General features: G+C 33.1%; 2 protein-coding genes across 2 annotated transcripts in view; one reads left to right on the top strand and one right to left on the bottom strand.

Moving 5' to 3' along the window:
* The window catches only part of LOC110020741 (phospho-2-dehydro-3-deoxyheptonate aldolase 2, chloroplastic-like), a 30,318-nt gene extending 28,530 nt beyond the window's left edge, over positions 1–1,788 (top strand). Inside the window, exons 4-5 of the mRNA XM_020718946.1 lie at positions 855–1,100; positions 1,392–1,788. Coding sequence (XP_020574605.1) covers positions 855–1,100; positions 1,392–1,676 — 531 coding nt within the window. The 3' untranslated portion in view covers positions 1,677–1,788. The remainder of the gene's footprint in view (positions 1–854; positions 1,101–1,391) is intronic.
* Positions 1,789–4,737: 2,949 nt separating this feature from the next.
* LOC110020743 lies at positions 4,738–14,014 on the bottom strand. Its single transcript, XM_020718947.1, has 5 exons — positions 13,487–14,014; positions 12,491–12,589; positions 11,273–11,317; positions 6,053–6,190; positions 4,738–5,212 (listed from the first exon to the last, which is right to left on the bottom strand). Exons 1-5 carry the CDS (start codon positions 13,892–13,894, stop codon positions 4,838–4,840), a joined length of 1,065 nt encoding a protein of 354 aa, XP_020574606.1. The 5' UTR covers positions 13,895–14,014; the 3' UTR covers positions 4,738–4,837.
* Between the last annotated feature and the right edge of the window lie 2,732 nt (positions 14,015–16,746).

The following is a 16,746-nucleotide window of genomic DNA, read 5'->3' as shown; positions in this document are numbered from 1 at the left end:
AAAGGAAAGATACGAAGGAGCGCCAATGGGATGAAATCAATCCGTACGAGGTCTCAGCATGGGGAGTTTTCAATGGAGAAGAAAGACATTGAAAACAGAGTCAAGGAGGGTAACAAATGGTGTTTTGAGGAAGAAGATGATTATACAGTGGGCAAAGAATTCTTCACCCGTTATATCGAGAAATAACATGCCAAACATGTCAAACAAATTTAATTGAGTTTAATCTTAATTAAACCAAACACTCATCTAGATTTAACAACATTTGGATAACTGGATTAGATAAATTCTGGATTAGATAAATTTGAATTTTTCGAATTCACTAAATCCCGTTTAACTTAAATCCTGGTTGCAATCAAATTCCCCCCAAGTAAGAAATATATTTGGTAGTGAATATCACATTGTTGATATCAAATATATTTGGAAATAAATATATTTGATATGATATCTGAACGACAATATTTTACATATATACTACAATATAATATATTATTTCTTAGGGTCTGTTTGAGATAATTTTTTTTTGCTGTTTTGAGTTTCAGACCTCTACCATAACTATTATGGGGAATTATTTTTTGTTTTTTTATCTAGAAATTTTTATGGGGAAAAGTTATTTTTTTCAACCTGATATGCTAAAGTATGGTAATTTTTTGAAATAAAAATATTTATAAACCCCTGCGGTCGGCCCGCGGGCCGCGTTTCAGGATAAGCAGCTTATCCTGAAACGCACAAGCTGCCCCAAACGGACCCTTAGTGTAACCAACACACAGCTCCAGTTCTGCGTGCTCTGTTTCCACTTACCACACCCCACCTGTTTTCTGGTCCATTTTTACACCATTGTCTCCTCCATCATTTAGGTGAGCGACAAGATGGATCCTTTGGAGCTGGTGAAACTCTGTGAGATTTTGAATCCTGACAACAAGCCCGGTCGATTAACCATAATTGCTCGAATGGGAGCCGCGAACATGCGGGTAAAGCTTCCACATCTGATCAGAGCAGTGCGCCAGTCCGGCCTCACAGTCACTTGGGTGAGCGACCCCATGCATGGCAACACCATGAAGGCCCCATGCGGCTTGAAAACGCGCTCTTTCGACGCCATCAGAGTAAGCAAGCAAGCACGAGTTTCATGTCCTTAAAACCATTCTTGTTATTTATAAATCATAAGCAGGTGCCAAATTTATCCAATTCTTATATAATTAGGTATCTCACATTAAAATTTTCATTTTTATAAACACGGCACTTTACTTATGTTTGAAAATATGAATTTTACTATTGAAAAGTGTGATTATTGCTGTCTTGGGTGCCGTGTTTGTAAAAATAAAAGTTTTGATACGCATAAGAATTGGGTGTTATGTTTGTAAACTGCTCTTATTTTATATCGTATGGCTATTCAGTCAGAATTGAGGGCGTTCTTCGACGTCCACGGACAAGAAGGGAGCCACCCCGGTGGAGTTCATTTGGAGATGACGGGACAAAATGTGACCGAGTGCATCGGAGGGTCGAAGGCGGTGACGTTTGATGATTTGAGCTCGAGGTATCACACCCATTGTGATCCGAGGCTAAATGCTTCACAGTCATTGGAGCTGGCTTTTGCCATTGCTGAGAGGCTGCGGAAGAGGAGAGAAATGGCATGGAATGATTGGGTTTTTGACGATAAGCAGAAGACTGTTGCTGTATAGAATGGGGAATGGTGTGATCGTCTTTGGACCTGCTGTTCTGCTTTCTGCTTCAGCGCATCAAACTTTTTTGTAGGAAATTTACATACCCTAGCAGACATATCTTACAACTAAGCTTTCATATTTAAATATATCATGTATTTTGCTTTTCAAAAGATGTAATAGTGCTATTTTTGATGTGATATTAAAGATTTGAGTGCTATGTACGTGAATATGAAAATTTAGATGTGAGATATGTAAATATATTAGAATTGTGTGCTATATTCATAAATAGCAAGATTAGGTTCAGCACATCAGCTTTTTCTTGAAGTACCGTTTGGTGGCTTTTTACATTTGGTATGCTCTTTTTTTATGTAATTATGATTAAATGATTAAAAATAAACAGTTTTTGTTGCTATTTTGGGTTAATATAACTCAGGTGAAGAAGTAGCCTTATGAACTAGAAATCTGCCTTCTCATTATATTTCTGAAGGTGATGCTTCAGTTAGGGCTAATGAAGTTCGTTTAGCCGAACTTTATATTTAATTAGGGCTGCAAATAAATCGATGCACTTGTGAACAACTCTAACTCGGCTCTATTAATAATCAATATGTTCAAGTCAATAAATAAATAATTTTGATTTGTTCAAATTTGAATTTAGTCTAACTCATTTGTTAATGTTGGAGTACAAGTTATTTGACAAATAATTTGATAAATGTTCAGTATTTATATGATATGTTATTTAAATAAATTAAATTTAATGATGTTATTTAAATAAATATTTAATTATAATATATTATAATTTATTATTAATGTGCATATAAATTTAATATAAAATTATTTTTATTTTGATACTAGTTTTTTTAGTATGTTTAATTGAAAGAAAATTTATTTATAATTTATATATTATTATTTTTATATGATTTAAATTAGTTTGATGTTAATTTTAAATTTATTCAATAACTTATTTATTTAGATTTATAAAATTATTTATTAGAAATTTGATATAAACAGTTAATTACTCATTTGAAATGAATTTCTAGCTTGCTTATTAATTTTATTTTATATGAAAAATCAAATACTCATTAGAATTGTTAATTTATAATACAAGTGGCATTTACACACATATCACATAATTTTTATTATGTGCTTGCATGTCTGATGTCTAAACTTTCATATATACATATATAACTTTCAAAATTTTGACATCATATTAAAAATATCACCATTATTAATTTTTTAAAGAATGAATTACGCATTTTAATGCATAGATATTTAATATCAAAGTGTTATAAACATAAATATCAAATTTTATATGTTGGATATATAAATGCATAAGAATTACTCGGTGCGTATGTAAATTTTCATTAACATAAACAAGTCAATTACAACTCTAATATGATAATTATAAAATTTAAGCAGATCAAGTATGAACATATATGTAAAAACTCAACTCAACCTCAATTTGAATACGAACAACTCATGATTTGACCAAATCAAATCCAATCCATGAAAACCGGTTAACTTTCTAGTTTACATTATTCATGATAAGGTATTATAGAGAATAAAGTTGTATAATTACAATTAAGTTGTATGAATTAAGTGTTATTAATATTTAAGTTGAATATTGTAGAACTAAAATAAATTGCATATTGAAGCCTTTAAATTCATTCATTCATCCTAGTTCGATTAAGAGGTTCTGCTGTTGCACACTACCAATCTCGCCGGCTGCAACATCATGATTGCTCCCCTCCAATGTTTGGAACGATTATTCGTTTCATAGAGAATAATGATGGTGATAATTTTTTGGAGATATTAAAACTTTGTTTGGCATGCATATTTATATGAATGTTTAGATGTCAAATATGTGAATACATAAGAATTGTGTGATATGCATGTAAATGACCCAAACATAAAAGAAAAATTTACATTCATTCCACATAATTCTTATGTATTTATATATCTAACAACTAAAATTTGATATTTATATTTATAACACCTTGGACCTTGGTGTCATAAAGCATGAAAATATGTATTTCACTGTTAAAAAGATGATGATGGTGATATTTTTGATGTGATGCTAAAGGTTTGTGTGACATGCAGTATAAATGTTTAGGTGGTGTTAGATATGTAATTACGTAAGAATTGTGTGGTGTTTATGTAAATGCCTCATAAAAAGAAATTATGAGATCAAATCACATCACAACATCTCAAATATCCTGCCTTGATCAAGTTCAAAATACTATTCAACATTAGCCATTTTATGTAAATATATTTTTCTTATGTATGAACTATATGATAATAGTTGATCAAGCTTTATGCACGAGATGGCTAATGTTGAATATTAAAGAAGGCTCACTGCCTCTTTTTATTTTCCCTGAGGAATCCAATTCTATCTCCCTCTCTCTCTCTCTCTAACCCTAACATGAATTCTCTCTCTTTCTCTTTAGATCTCCATCTCCCACTTGCTCTTATTTCTTCTCTCTCCTATTGTTGTATTCCCTCCTAATCTCCAAACTATCATAATCACATCACTTCCCACAAACAGTGTATAAATAAACATCAATTTATTGTGATCAGCAATACTTGGGAGACCTAAATCTAGGCCCAAGTTTTCTATTTGGGAAATTTACATACATACCACACAATTCTTATTTAATTTACATATCAAACACCTAAAGTTATATATTTACATTGAAAGACACTGCAGTGTCATAAACACATGCATAAATATGTGTATGTGGCTTTTAAAAGATAAGTGATAGTGGTCAAGGCATTTAAATAGAAAATTTAGATATTATGTGTGTAAATATATAAGACTTTGTGGTATGTACGTAAATGCCCATTTTTTATATTTATCTGGTACATTGTACTATGCATTTGGAAGCCATGGCATATGAGGCAATAAATTATTCACCCCTAGATGATGAACCCACAAGATAAGCATTTCACCAAACACTGGCAAGAAGCTTTCCCCACACACACACAGATGCACAGAAGTACTTACAAATGAACCAATGAATCTTTTATCTTCAGAAAACAACAAATGGAAAAGCGTAAAAAAACAAATTAAGTTGTAGAAAAATAAAAATGCTTTTCTCAAAAAACTCAACATCTACAACGACAATGATGCAGTTCTAATCACATTTGTGAGATGAGATATATTAATATGAAAGAAACTAAGATCAGATTGTACCAGAGTCCGAATTGCTTACGAGATTTAGGTCTCCATTGTTTGCGGACATGCGTTTGATTTTCAAATCGATGGGGTTCTCCAACACTGATACATTAACACCATTCCATGTATCCAATTTGGTTGGAAACCCTGCAATTTTCTCAGCAATCTCCATATCTTCAGGAAGAACAGAGCCAAAGATTGTATAAGTTCTTCCCCATTCATGGTGATTGGCAAGACTGATGAAGAACTCCGGGCCTCCACCAATCCAAGCTACAGAGCCTCTTTTGATGGTGGGGCAGGCTTCTACTGGTATGCTTTTGAAAGGAAGTCCTTCAGCTTCCAGTGTTCCTTGAATGAGGGCATAAGGAGGGCCAAAAGAAGCCTACAAAAGATTCAAATTTACATATATACCACACAATTCTTATATATTTACATATCTAACACCTAAAGTTTGATAGTTATTATAACAATTTGGTGTCATAAAGCTATGCATGAATCGGTGTATTTTACTTTCGAAAAGGTAATGTTGGTGGTATTTTTGATGTGATGTTAAAGATTTAAGTGGTATAAATGTAAAAAATAAAGGATGGTCTACGTACATACCATACAATTCCTATGTATTTGTATATTAAACTTCACTTTGTACATATCTGTCACATTACCCATGCATGAAAAAGTGCATTTAACATTTAAAAAGTTTAAATAGTGATATTTTTTTATGTGATATGAAAGATTTGGTGACAAAAATGTAAAAACCAAACTTTAGGTGTTAGATTTGTAAATACATATGAATAGGAAAGAAATGTATGCAAATGCCCCAAGTATAAATGATTCGGTGTTAGATATGTAAATGTATAAGAATTGGGTGGTATGTATGTAAATACCCCTAAGAAAAGGAAAATTTACATACATATTGTACAATTCTTATATATTTACATATCTGACCCGCAAAGATTGACATTAACACTTGTAGTACCTTGATGTCAAAATGTTATGCTTGAAAATGATTATTTTACTTTTAAAAAGGTAATATTGGTGGTATTTTTGATGTGATGTTACAGATTTATGTGGTATACATGTAAATATAAATGTTAAGGTGGTGTTACATATGTAAATATATAAGAATTGTGTGGCATGTATGTAAATTCCCCAAGGTAAGTAAAGAGGTCTTAGAAAAAGTATTTGTCAGGTAATACAATGCGGAAACAGGAGTAAGCATCACCTCTGTTACGTGGTTTCCCATGGAATCCCATGCGAGTCCTCGTCCCTCAGCACGGTATATTCGGCAACCGGCACAGTGTCGTGCGCCCAGTAATTCAACAATATAAGCCACAGAGTGTGGGGCGCAATCAGGGAAAAGCTGTTTCGATGTTAGGTATCAGTAGTGAGGAGAGAAAATACCAAATATATAAGTGATCTCGTTTAACATCTAAATTCATATCACTAAGCAATAAATAAGGTTAAAGCACATAAAAAAATAATCTAGGAAAACTTGTATACATACCACTGAATTACTATGTATTACATATCTAGCACTTGAACTTCAATTTTTACATACATGCCACCTTACCTATGTATGAAAAGGTGTATTTCACTTTTTAAAAGTCAAAATAGTCGCACTTTTGATGCGAAATGAAAGATTTGGGTAGTATAAAAGTTAAAAAGTAAAGTTTAAATGTTAGATATGTAAATACATAAAAACTTGGTAGTTTGTATGTAAATGCCCCAGAAGTATATTAATAAGTATTTTGACACGTGCTAACAGCTTTGATCTCTATCATTTACTTTTAACAACTTGTGATTCTATTATTCTGTGGAATCTTTGTACAGCAATATATACCCTATACAATTGTACTATTGAATATAATAAAGACATACTGTTTATCTCTTTGTTATTTTTTTGTTTTCGGTTTTCAGATTAGTGTTTATTTTCTGCTTCTGTATTTCTTCGGTTGTTTTTTCATGGTATCAGAGCCAATAAGCTAAACAGCTGCAGTCACACATTCTGTGGTTTGTGTTCTCTAATCCCCTTCTTTTTTCTATCTTCATAATCAATCAGGTGGGTCTTCTTCTCACAATTCAAACTCTGATATGAGTTCGGTCTTCCCTCTTGAAAACAGTCCTATCCATTATTCTTAAAAGACACTTATGGATAGTATCAGGACTGTAATATCAACACCACTTATACTAGAAAATTATCCCAAATGGCATTCTCAGATTTTTAAACTGATTTGGGCAAATGAATTTGAAGGTTTTTTGGATGGATCCACTATTTGTTCATCTAAAATGTTGTCCAATCATAAGGAACTTTCTAGACCAAATTCAAGCTAAAATTGTGGCTTCTTGTTGATCAATACTTATCCGTTGCATTATAATCTGTTTTTTCTTTATCAATGCTTTCTTCGGAAACATGCATTGAAATATGGAATGCAATAGATCGTTGAATGTAGTCACCTAACCATTCTCAAAACATCTACCTAAAAAAATAGCTTTATCTTCATTTTATGAAAGATCAAAAGATAACTCAATATCATTCAGCTGTTAAAGAAAAAAATTGATGCTATTGTTGCAGCCGGTTTGACAATGGATCCTAAGAATGATATATTATACACATGAATGGTCTAAACCCCAACTTATCAAGGATTTCGATATGACGTAGAAATCGACACAGAATTTGTAGAAATTAGGCAAACACAATTTTTCTGTAATAATCCAAACAACTTAACAAGAATATAAAGATCCACACAAAAAATTCAAAAGGAAGGCGATCTCCCAATTCCTACAATTCGAGAGATAAGAAATCTCCCCCAAACCCTAGACCTAAGACTCACAACTTAATCTCATGCATAAAAACTAACCATAAACATAATAAGCCTATTTATACCCAACAATAACAATAATAAATAACTAAATTGCTATTGGGTATACAAAAAATAAACTTGCTCTTAGACTAAAGCATAGACGTAACAATACTCCTCACCCTCGCAAAGACACCTTATCCTCAAGGTGGAAAAAAATGAGTGTTTCTTCTCCTCTCACACAGATATCTTTATTTTTTCATTATCTGCTTCATCATCCTGCACTATAAGAACTTGTAATCTTCGATCATTGCAACGGTGTCCTGGGGTAAACATCTCATCACACCGAAAACATTATCCCTTGGCTCACTTTTCCCGAATCTCTGTCTCTGTAAAGCGCTTGAGTGTTGCTCCCGGCCGTGGTCCATTATTCATGTCCTGTGCAACCTCCGTCTGGACTACACTGTCTAAACTTTTGGCAGTGTCTGGTTGCAACAGTTATGTACGATGCTCCATCTGTGTTTCTCCTGTTGATTTTCTTCATTTGGTTCTTATCTTCCACCATCTGGGCTAACTCCATCTCTCTCATTCCCCGCAGTCTTAGTAGTTGGAGTGTTGCCCGTATGTCGGGCTTTAAGCCCTTCATGAAATTTCCCTACTACTTCATAAATCCCCCACAGTCGTCCCGACAACAATTCAAATCTCTTCCTATATTCCATGACCGCCACCTTCTGAGTTAAGGCATAGAATTGCTAGTGTAGGTCTCAATCTCGAATGTCTCAGAAACGTTCCAACAAACAATTCTTAAATTCATCCCACAAATGAATTAAGTATCTAGCCTCCCTCCACTGCAACCAGGCTAACGCTTTCCACTCCAAACACAATCCTGCGCCATGAGTTTCGCCTCTTCATCTAACCCATTCACCGCAAAGTATCGATCTACCCGATACACTCACCCATGTGTTCCTTCCCCCACTTAGATAGGCATCTTCAACTTCCTAACTCTAACATCTCCACCATAACTTTCTCTTCCTCCGTTATTTCCTCCCATGTATAGAGGATAAAACTCATTTTTTTGACCGTAGCCATGTCCCCTCCCTGCTTCTCTCCCTTCTTCATGCTCCTCTACATTTTTGACATAATCTCTTCTCCATGTTTTGGCCCAACTACCTCCATAAAGAATCCCTAATCCACCCCTAATCAACCCTGAGAGGAGGTTCATGATGGTGGATGTTTTCCTCATCATGCTCCTCACCTTCTCTCTCTTTTCCTTTCGATCTTACCACGGATTCTCCAATCAACCTTTAGCTAGGACTTGCAAATTGAGCTATCGGTGGGTTCTTGGATTGCATCTCAATGAGCCTCTTTAGCATCTCTCGCATTCCCCCATGCTCTCAAATCGATCCTCCAGTCGGTTCTCCATAGAAGAGAAAATTTCATCCATGATGGCGAGCCTTTTTCTATCACAAATTTTATTTGACTCATCTCTTCCTCCAATTTCTTCTACATATCATCTACTTTCCTCCCGTAGTAGCACTCACTGTGAGCCGCGATCACTTCGCAGGCTGAGGATGCACTGCAGGCGATGATTATGAAGAAATAGAGATAGTTGCGGGGGAGAAGAGAACATTTCCCGAGGTGGTATAAATGAGTGTTTCTTCCTCAAAGTGGAGAAAAATGAGTGTTTCTTCCTCCATAGAAGAGACAATTTCCTGAAGATGCACAACAGGAAATGTCTCCCAAACCCTAGACTTACTCCCAACTTAATCTCATACATAAAATTAACCCCAATGTCTCCCAACAATAATAAAAATAAAAGACTAAATTATTCCTAGGCATACAAAAGACAAATTTGCCCTTAGATTAGACATAGACGTAACAAAGTACAACCAGGCCAAATCTTTTGGCCATTAAGTTTGGATGATCTGTATGCTCTCTTATGCAGTGAGGAACTAAATTTAGTTAATGAAACAATAAAGCATTTACAATCCTACAACTTACAGATTATTCTTCTACTCTTGCGGTTCCTAATCAAGGATGTGGCGGAGGATCCTCTAACTTTCGTGGTTAGAATTCTCCTTTTTTGCCAAAGCCATTGCTCTACCAAAAGAATTCTAAAATTTGGCTTCAACCTCTCGATCAGTTGCTTGTCAAATATGTGAAAAAACTGGGTCATGTAGTTATAACGTGTTGGCTGGACAATATCCACCTTACAATCTGCTCTATTTTCTAGCACTGTTGCTGCTACTCAAACGGACTGGCAGTTTGATACCGGCTTCTTCTCATCTAACTTCAAGTTTCAGTCAGCAATACCACTTAATACAATGATGCTAATCAAGTTGTCACGGGCTATGGCCAATCTCTTCTGATTTACCAATACCAGCAAGCTCTTTTTCCTACTCCGACAAAGAATTTGTTGCTATCTACCATAAAACATGTTCCAATTCTTTCAATTAACTCTCTGTTCATTGCCTAATAGCTGAAAATTCTTGCACTATTTCTTTCACCTCCAATGGCTATCAAATCAAGAGCTTGAAGACCAAAGTCTTCTTCTCAGAGGGTCTGTGTCTTAGCAGATTCTATCCTCTTCGTTCTTCTACATCCACTGTCACATCCACATCCACAACAGCTCTTGCTCTTCTCACGGTATAACAAATTTCAGATATCTGGCTTCGTCACCTTAGTCATCCTACTTCTGTTTTGTCTATGCTAACTATACAAAATTCCGAGTTTTGTACTTCTTCTTTCTGTACGTCACCTAGTTGATTTCCAATACTTCAGAAGTTATTCACTTTGATTTATTTGGTCCTTCTCCCACTGTTTTACTCTATGCTTATAAATATTACATTTCATTTATTGATGTATTTTCTAAATTTTATTGGACATTTTCTTTGCAACAAAATTTTGATGCGCTCAGCTGATTTGGTGAATTCAACCATCTGCTTGAATGTCAATTTAACACAAATATGAAAATTCTTCACTTGGAGGGTACTCACTTATAATATAGAACCCGCTTACTTGCTTGAAGCTTCCTACAACTTACCAAAAAAACTCATTCATTATATAATTAGCTACAACAAAATCATCATCTTATTTTTATGTAGTTGTATCAAATTGCAAATTTTGTTACGTAGGTCCTAGTCTCTGCCTATAAATAAAGGGTAAATGACCCGTGAGCATGTGAAATCATATAAACTAAGAATTTCAACAGAATCTTTCTTCCGTTGAATGGTGTTCTTTTAAGTCTATTTGACTTGCCCCTACCTAATCAAGTGCTCCGTAATCCAATTTTCTAACAAATTCTAAAAAAAAAAGCTAGCTTTTCTCACTCTTCTCACTTCCAACCATGATTTGATTCTCAAGATCTCTATGGAGGCACAAAAAACATTAGATCCAACAATCCCATAGGCCATAATAGTCGAGTTTGGGTTTCTAAACTATAGTTGAAGCATGATGACACAAGTTTGAAAAGATAGAAGTAACACAAGCACAAATTCATCATTAAGAAAACTGTTAAGTAACATCTTGCAATAAAAAAAAAAGGCATGCTTTGTTTAATTTGATAAATAAGAATTTCCTGATGTAACAAATATTTAACAAAATTTATCCGGTAAAATTTAAAAACATTTTTACTTGACACATACTTTAATATGAATATTTCCATATTCTGTTTCCAAGCTAACGATGCCCTGCATGATAAAATATACAAAAAAAATTAGAATTGTCACTTCATACATTTTTTATCAGAAATACAAAGGTAAGGATCATGCTGATAACATAGACTATAGTTAACAGTCCCTTCACAGGAGCAACCTTATAAAATAAAGGAGAAGAAATCAAGTGGGAATAAAAAGTCAACAACCCAAAAAGTCTAAGTGCTACCAGGAATTCAAAACTTGCGAGTACAGAATTTTACAAGGGCATAAAGAATATGTTTCAGATTAGGCAATTCCCCAACTATCGATAATAAATGCATTAACAAAGCACCAACTCAAGAAAAGAACAAGGCAGATCACAAAACTAAATCTTGACGAGATTTTCAATAAATCTTACTAGAAGAGGCAGTTGACTGCAAATGAGAATATCCAGTTTAAACTAAAGTTATGAAAGTTAATAATTTTGCATATTTAACACAGAATATAGGCGCAAATTGCATAAGATTCGAAAATAATAGGTAAAACAAATACAATTTTCAGGAGCTGCAATTGAAGAGCCAAGTAAAATACTCAAAACATTTCGACCAAAGTTAAAACTATGGTTGAAAAACATAGTTTTGTGCAACTTAAACCATCTAATTTTTGTGTAGACAACAAATGACATGAAGTTGTTTGAAACTTTATAAGACAAAATTACTCCAAGGGTGACAAAAAACAAGGTATAAAGCACTTTTCGGGGTTGTATGGTAAAGGTGTTAGCAGCTTTAGTAAATCCTGATTTACTAAATCCTGCCAACTATAAGATTTAGTTATTCCGAGATTTAAGGCAAAAGTTTGAAGAAATTGAAAAGAAACTGAATTGTCTAAATCCAGGATTTAAAAGCTGCCATTTTTCTATCTGGTAGGATTTAAGTTAAATCCAACTTAAATCTGTTAACATACAACCCCTTAATGATCTTTGTTTTTATTAAATATTTCAAATTGGTTCTAATTCTGTACGATGTCAATATTCTCATTGTTTTAATATAATCCATTGGGAAGTTCAATAGGTCTACCAGCTCAGTACTCTTTATGATGATTCAAATGCACCCTAATTGATGTGCAAAATAACTTAAATTGAAATTTTATCTGATAGAGGCTGTAAGCCTAACTTAAATAACAAGACCATAAAAAGAAGTGTTCATCTGCAAAACAAAATTCACATGCCTCTCCCTTTCCAAATATAAGACCAGATGTCCAAATAACTTTTTCTCCAAACTCTTGCAAATCAGGAAGCATGGCATCCTTCTGTTTCTTCAGCCAGCACTGAGGTGAGAGGAAGAGAGACAAAGGTAAGTACAGGTGTATATATTCAAATGGACACCAAAAAAGATGTAATGCAGAACCATCTTCAGCTTGTTGCATGCACATATGGCATAATAAGAGTAGTTCATTAAACATATAAGATGGTGCAGTTACAGAGATACAACCCAATTCAAATGTATTTTCATATCTAACACCTAAACTTTTGCTTTTTACATTATACGACCCAATCTTTCATATCACATAAAAAATACCACCATTTTAACTTTTAAAAGTGAAATATAACCTTTCATGCGTAGTTAAGCTGATATGTATGTAAATCTTTCTAAAATCAAACAAGCGCATAAAATGAAAGTCCAGTGACAATACAACTTGATAATGAAATAACTCCATCTCAATTGTATAATATACATTATATAATCAGTTGATCTTTTACAATGGTTGAAGATTAATCAACTATAGAATGGATGCAAAATGCCTCAAGCAAAAAAAATTATAGTATGCATTGCCATTTTCTCCAACTTTTTTGGGCTCATTGATTATCTTTCCCAGCGGACAACGAAACAGATCAAAACAAGTAAAACGGATTAGCAAAAATCTGGCTCTGCCTATAGGCAATCACACAAGCCCTATAAATCGTAAATGAGTTTCTCCTTTCAATTATAAAGTAGCGAGATGAATATCAAACATATGCAGACAGTAGAAACCCATGTCATAGAACAAGCTAAAGCGAGGAATAGGGTTGGAAAAAGAGGTTTAAAAAATATTGATTAATAATAAAGGAAGAAGAAGAAACCCCACATTCGACCAATCTCCGCTACCAACATTATGAAGTTGAACTGCATCAGAATAAACCATAGCTTGAAAAGAACAAGAGGAAGATAAGTAAGAAAGTTTTACCTCACCAAATTTCTCTCGGCAGCGTTCCCTGTCCCCGCAGAACACCCACGAATCGCACAAACAAGGCCCATCCACACCGCTGCACATGGCTTTGCATGCTTGGCAGCACTCTCTCGAGGTATTGAACTTGTGATCGGTTCCCCATTTCACAGCCGCCCCCCATAATTCCAAATGCTCTAATCCTCGGCAGCACTCCCCCGTCTCTTCTCCCTCATCCTCCACATCACCTCGCTTCAACCTCGCAAAAATCGCCGATGAGCCGCCCTCCGACGAGGTGTTTGTCGGATGGCGCAAGGCCCATGAGGTGACCGTGTAAACGAGGATGCAGGAAGTGAGGGAGAGAAGGATGGGGATTAAAAGCGAGCGCCGGTTCCCGCTGCCTGGCTGATCGTTCTGCTTCCTTCCCATTGAGGAAATGGCAGAGAAAGAGAGAACGAAGGGCTCGGGTTGACTAGTCGAAGAGGTAATCACAATAAGACGATGATCTGATCTCACCAAATCTCGATGGGTCAATGAAGCTCCCCTTAAAACAATGGAGAAAAATTAGATCTGCACGCCTCTACTAACCGTTGTAAGTGCATACTTTATTAGTATGCAATATTTTCTCTATAGTAGGAGGCATGGATGAAGAAATTATTAGGTATGTTTGGATGGTCATTCATGGGTCTATCATATTTCTCACAAATCAGATGTATGATGATGTGACAGGTTGTCTGACCATCATATCACTCACAAATGAGATGTACGATGATGCGGCGGCATGACAGTCCAACATTGAGACCTAATAATTTCTTCATATGAATGGGTATGCAATTTCGACCAAATCTGCCGGGTTAGGTATGAGATTACTAATGGGCTGTTTAGCTATATATTTGATCTAATGTTACTCTAATTTATCAAATTCATAAATTCTTAAATTTATAAACTTATTAATTTTTTATTTAGTAAATTTAAATTTAGGCTGAATTGAAAACAAAAATTGATTTACTAAATCCAAAAATTCGTAAATACATAGAAATCTTTTAGTTCTGTCATTTAGCTAAATTTAGTAAATCTGATGATAGAACATTTAAAAGCTCTTCTATCAAATAACTCTTCTATCAAATAACTCGTAAATATGCCTTCTCATTATTTTAGATTAATGTATTAGGCCTCCAGGTTTTGATTCATTTTGAATTAAAATAAAGCTAGTAATTATTACTAGTTTTTATTTCGACCGATTTTTATTAATTTTTTGTTAATGGTGAAATTTTTTTTGTTAATTTGGACATAATTTTATCTTAAATTCTAATATCACACATCAGTTCCAGAAGGCGGGACACCCTGACAACGCAAAACATAATGTAATGAATTAAACATATTTAGTATTATAAAAAATGAAGGTCGCATGCAAATGATAATAATAGTAATAATAAAGAAATATAAATTTTATTCCATAATTAATAGTTCATTAATACAATCGGAAGAAAAAAAAAAAATTTTTACTGAATGTAGACTGAAATGATAACAGAAATGACTACCTTGACTAAAAAAAAAAAAAACTAAAATAAATATTGAAAATTACTAAAAGAAGAAAATTTAAAACTGAAAAAGTTTGTTTCTATGAAGACGGTCCTACTAGTAGCTGAGCAGAGCCTATTTTGCAAAAAATTTAACGAGTGAGTTTGGCAAATAAACTCAAAAAATAACAATAATTTACTGAATGATAAACAATAAAGATAATGAAACATGTTATATGAACAACAGAGAGGGATGATTATACATACAAGATCACAAAAGGATTGTACACATCAAATATGCTCAATCATAATAAGAAAACATGCATTCTTTTAAATCAAGATTTACTAGTGCACAACTTAAAAGTTATTTTTATTTCCTTTCAATTACTTCATTACGAGTAACAAACGATGCGCATCACAATGCAAAATAAGAAAAAAGAAGTAACATGGGCGCGGCTGACAATTCCACAAAATAATCATGAATCAGCTACATATAACAATGATTAATGTTTTTTATTTGGAATGTCACATTTATCCACCTCAATGCGACCAACAAAAAGACAATTCTAAGTATTTAAGCAATTCATATAATGTTGACCAGTGGCCCTACATTAAATTAAGATAAAAAAATCAAGATAATTATGCAATTAATCCTAATTATTCATTAAATTAGGTGTAATGTAATTGTTATTTACTATTATTAAATAATAATAATAATAATAATAATAATAATAATAATAATAATAGAATCATTATTATTATTATTATGTTAAAACATTATTATTAATTTTTAAAAAGAAATAAAATATTAACTTAATTAAAGTTAACTTTAACTAAATTAATTAAAATAATTTTTACTCTATATATATGAAGCTGTATATAAAATTACAGTAATACAATAATAAGTTGAGAGATTAATAAATGTCCAATGATAAGTCTTTTAAGAACTCTTCTATCGACAAACACTAAATGTGCCATGCGATTTAGTTTAGATTGATGTATTAGACCACACAGGTTTAGATCCATTTTCAATTAAAATAAATCCAATAAATGTTACTAGTTTTTATTTCGACTGGTTTTCATTAAATTTTGATTAAAATTGAAGAATTTGTTAGATTTGGACATAATTTTACCTTAAATTCCAATGTCACATATCGGATCCGTAAGACGTTACACCCCAACAATGCAATACATGATAAAATGAATTAAACCTATTAAGTACTATTAAAATGAAGATTGCATGTAAATAACAATAAAAAAAAAATAGAAATATAAATTTTATTTCATATTTAATAATCCACAGATACAACAGAAAGAAAAGCAAAAAAATCGATTGAGTCAAAACTGAAATGACAACAGGAAACAACTACTTAGACCCAAAGAGAAAAAAATAATGAAAATAAATATTGAATTTACCAATAACAGGAAATATAAAACATAAAAAAGTATGTTTTGATAGAGACGGTCCTACTAGTGGCTGAATGTAACATATTATACAAAAATATCAATAAGTGAGTTTGACAAGCAAACTTGATAAATAACAACTATTTATTAAATCATAAATGAAAAGAAAAATAAGGCATGTTGTATGAACAACAAAAAGAGATAAGCATGTATATAAGATCATAGAATCTCAAGAGTACTGTACACATCGAATATGCTCAATTACTATAAGGAAATATGCATTCATTTTAAATCAAGATTTACTAGTGCACGACTTAAAAGTTAATTATATTTCCTTTCAATTATATATATATATAT

This window comes from Phalaenopsis equestris, unplaced genomic scaffold (genome assembly GCF_001263595.1).
Source record: "Phalaenopsis equestris unplaced genomic scaffold, ASM126359v1 Scaffold000107, whole genome shotgun sequence".
In the NCBI taxonomy this organism is placed as follows: Eukaryota; Viridiplantae; Streptophyta; class Magnoliopsida; order Asparagales; family Orchidaceae; genus Phalaenopsis; species Phalaenopsis equestris.
This window is presented reverse-complemented; position numbering and strand designations above follow the sequence as displayed.

Coding starts and splice junctions, on each gene's coding strand:
- LOC110020743 (XM_020718947.1), bottom strand. CDS start 13,894: ATGGGAAGGAAGCAGAACGATCAGCCAGGCAGCGGGAACCGGCGCTCG. Junction 12,590..13,486: donor GCCGAGAGAAATTTGGTGAG/GTAAAACTTTCT, acceptor CTCTCACCTCAG/TGCTGGCTGAAGAAACAGAA. Junction 11,318..12,490: donor TTATATTTGGAAAGGGAGAG/GCATGTGAATTT, acceptor TTTATCATGCAG/GGCATCGTTAGCTTGGAAAC.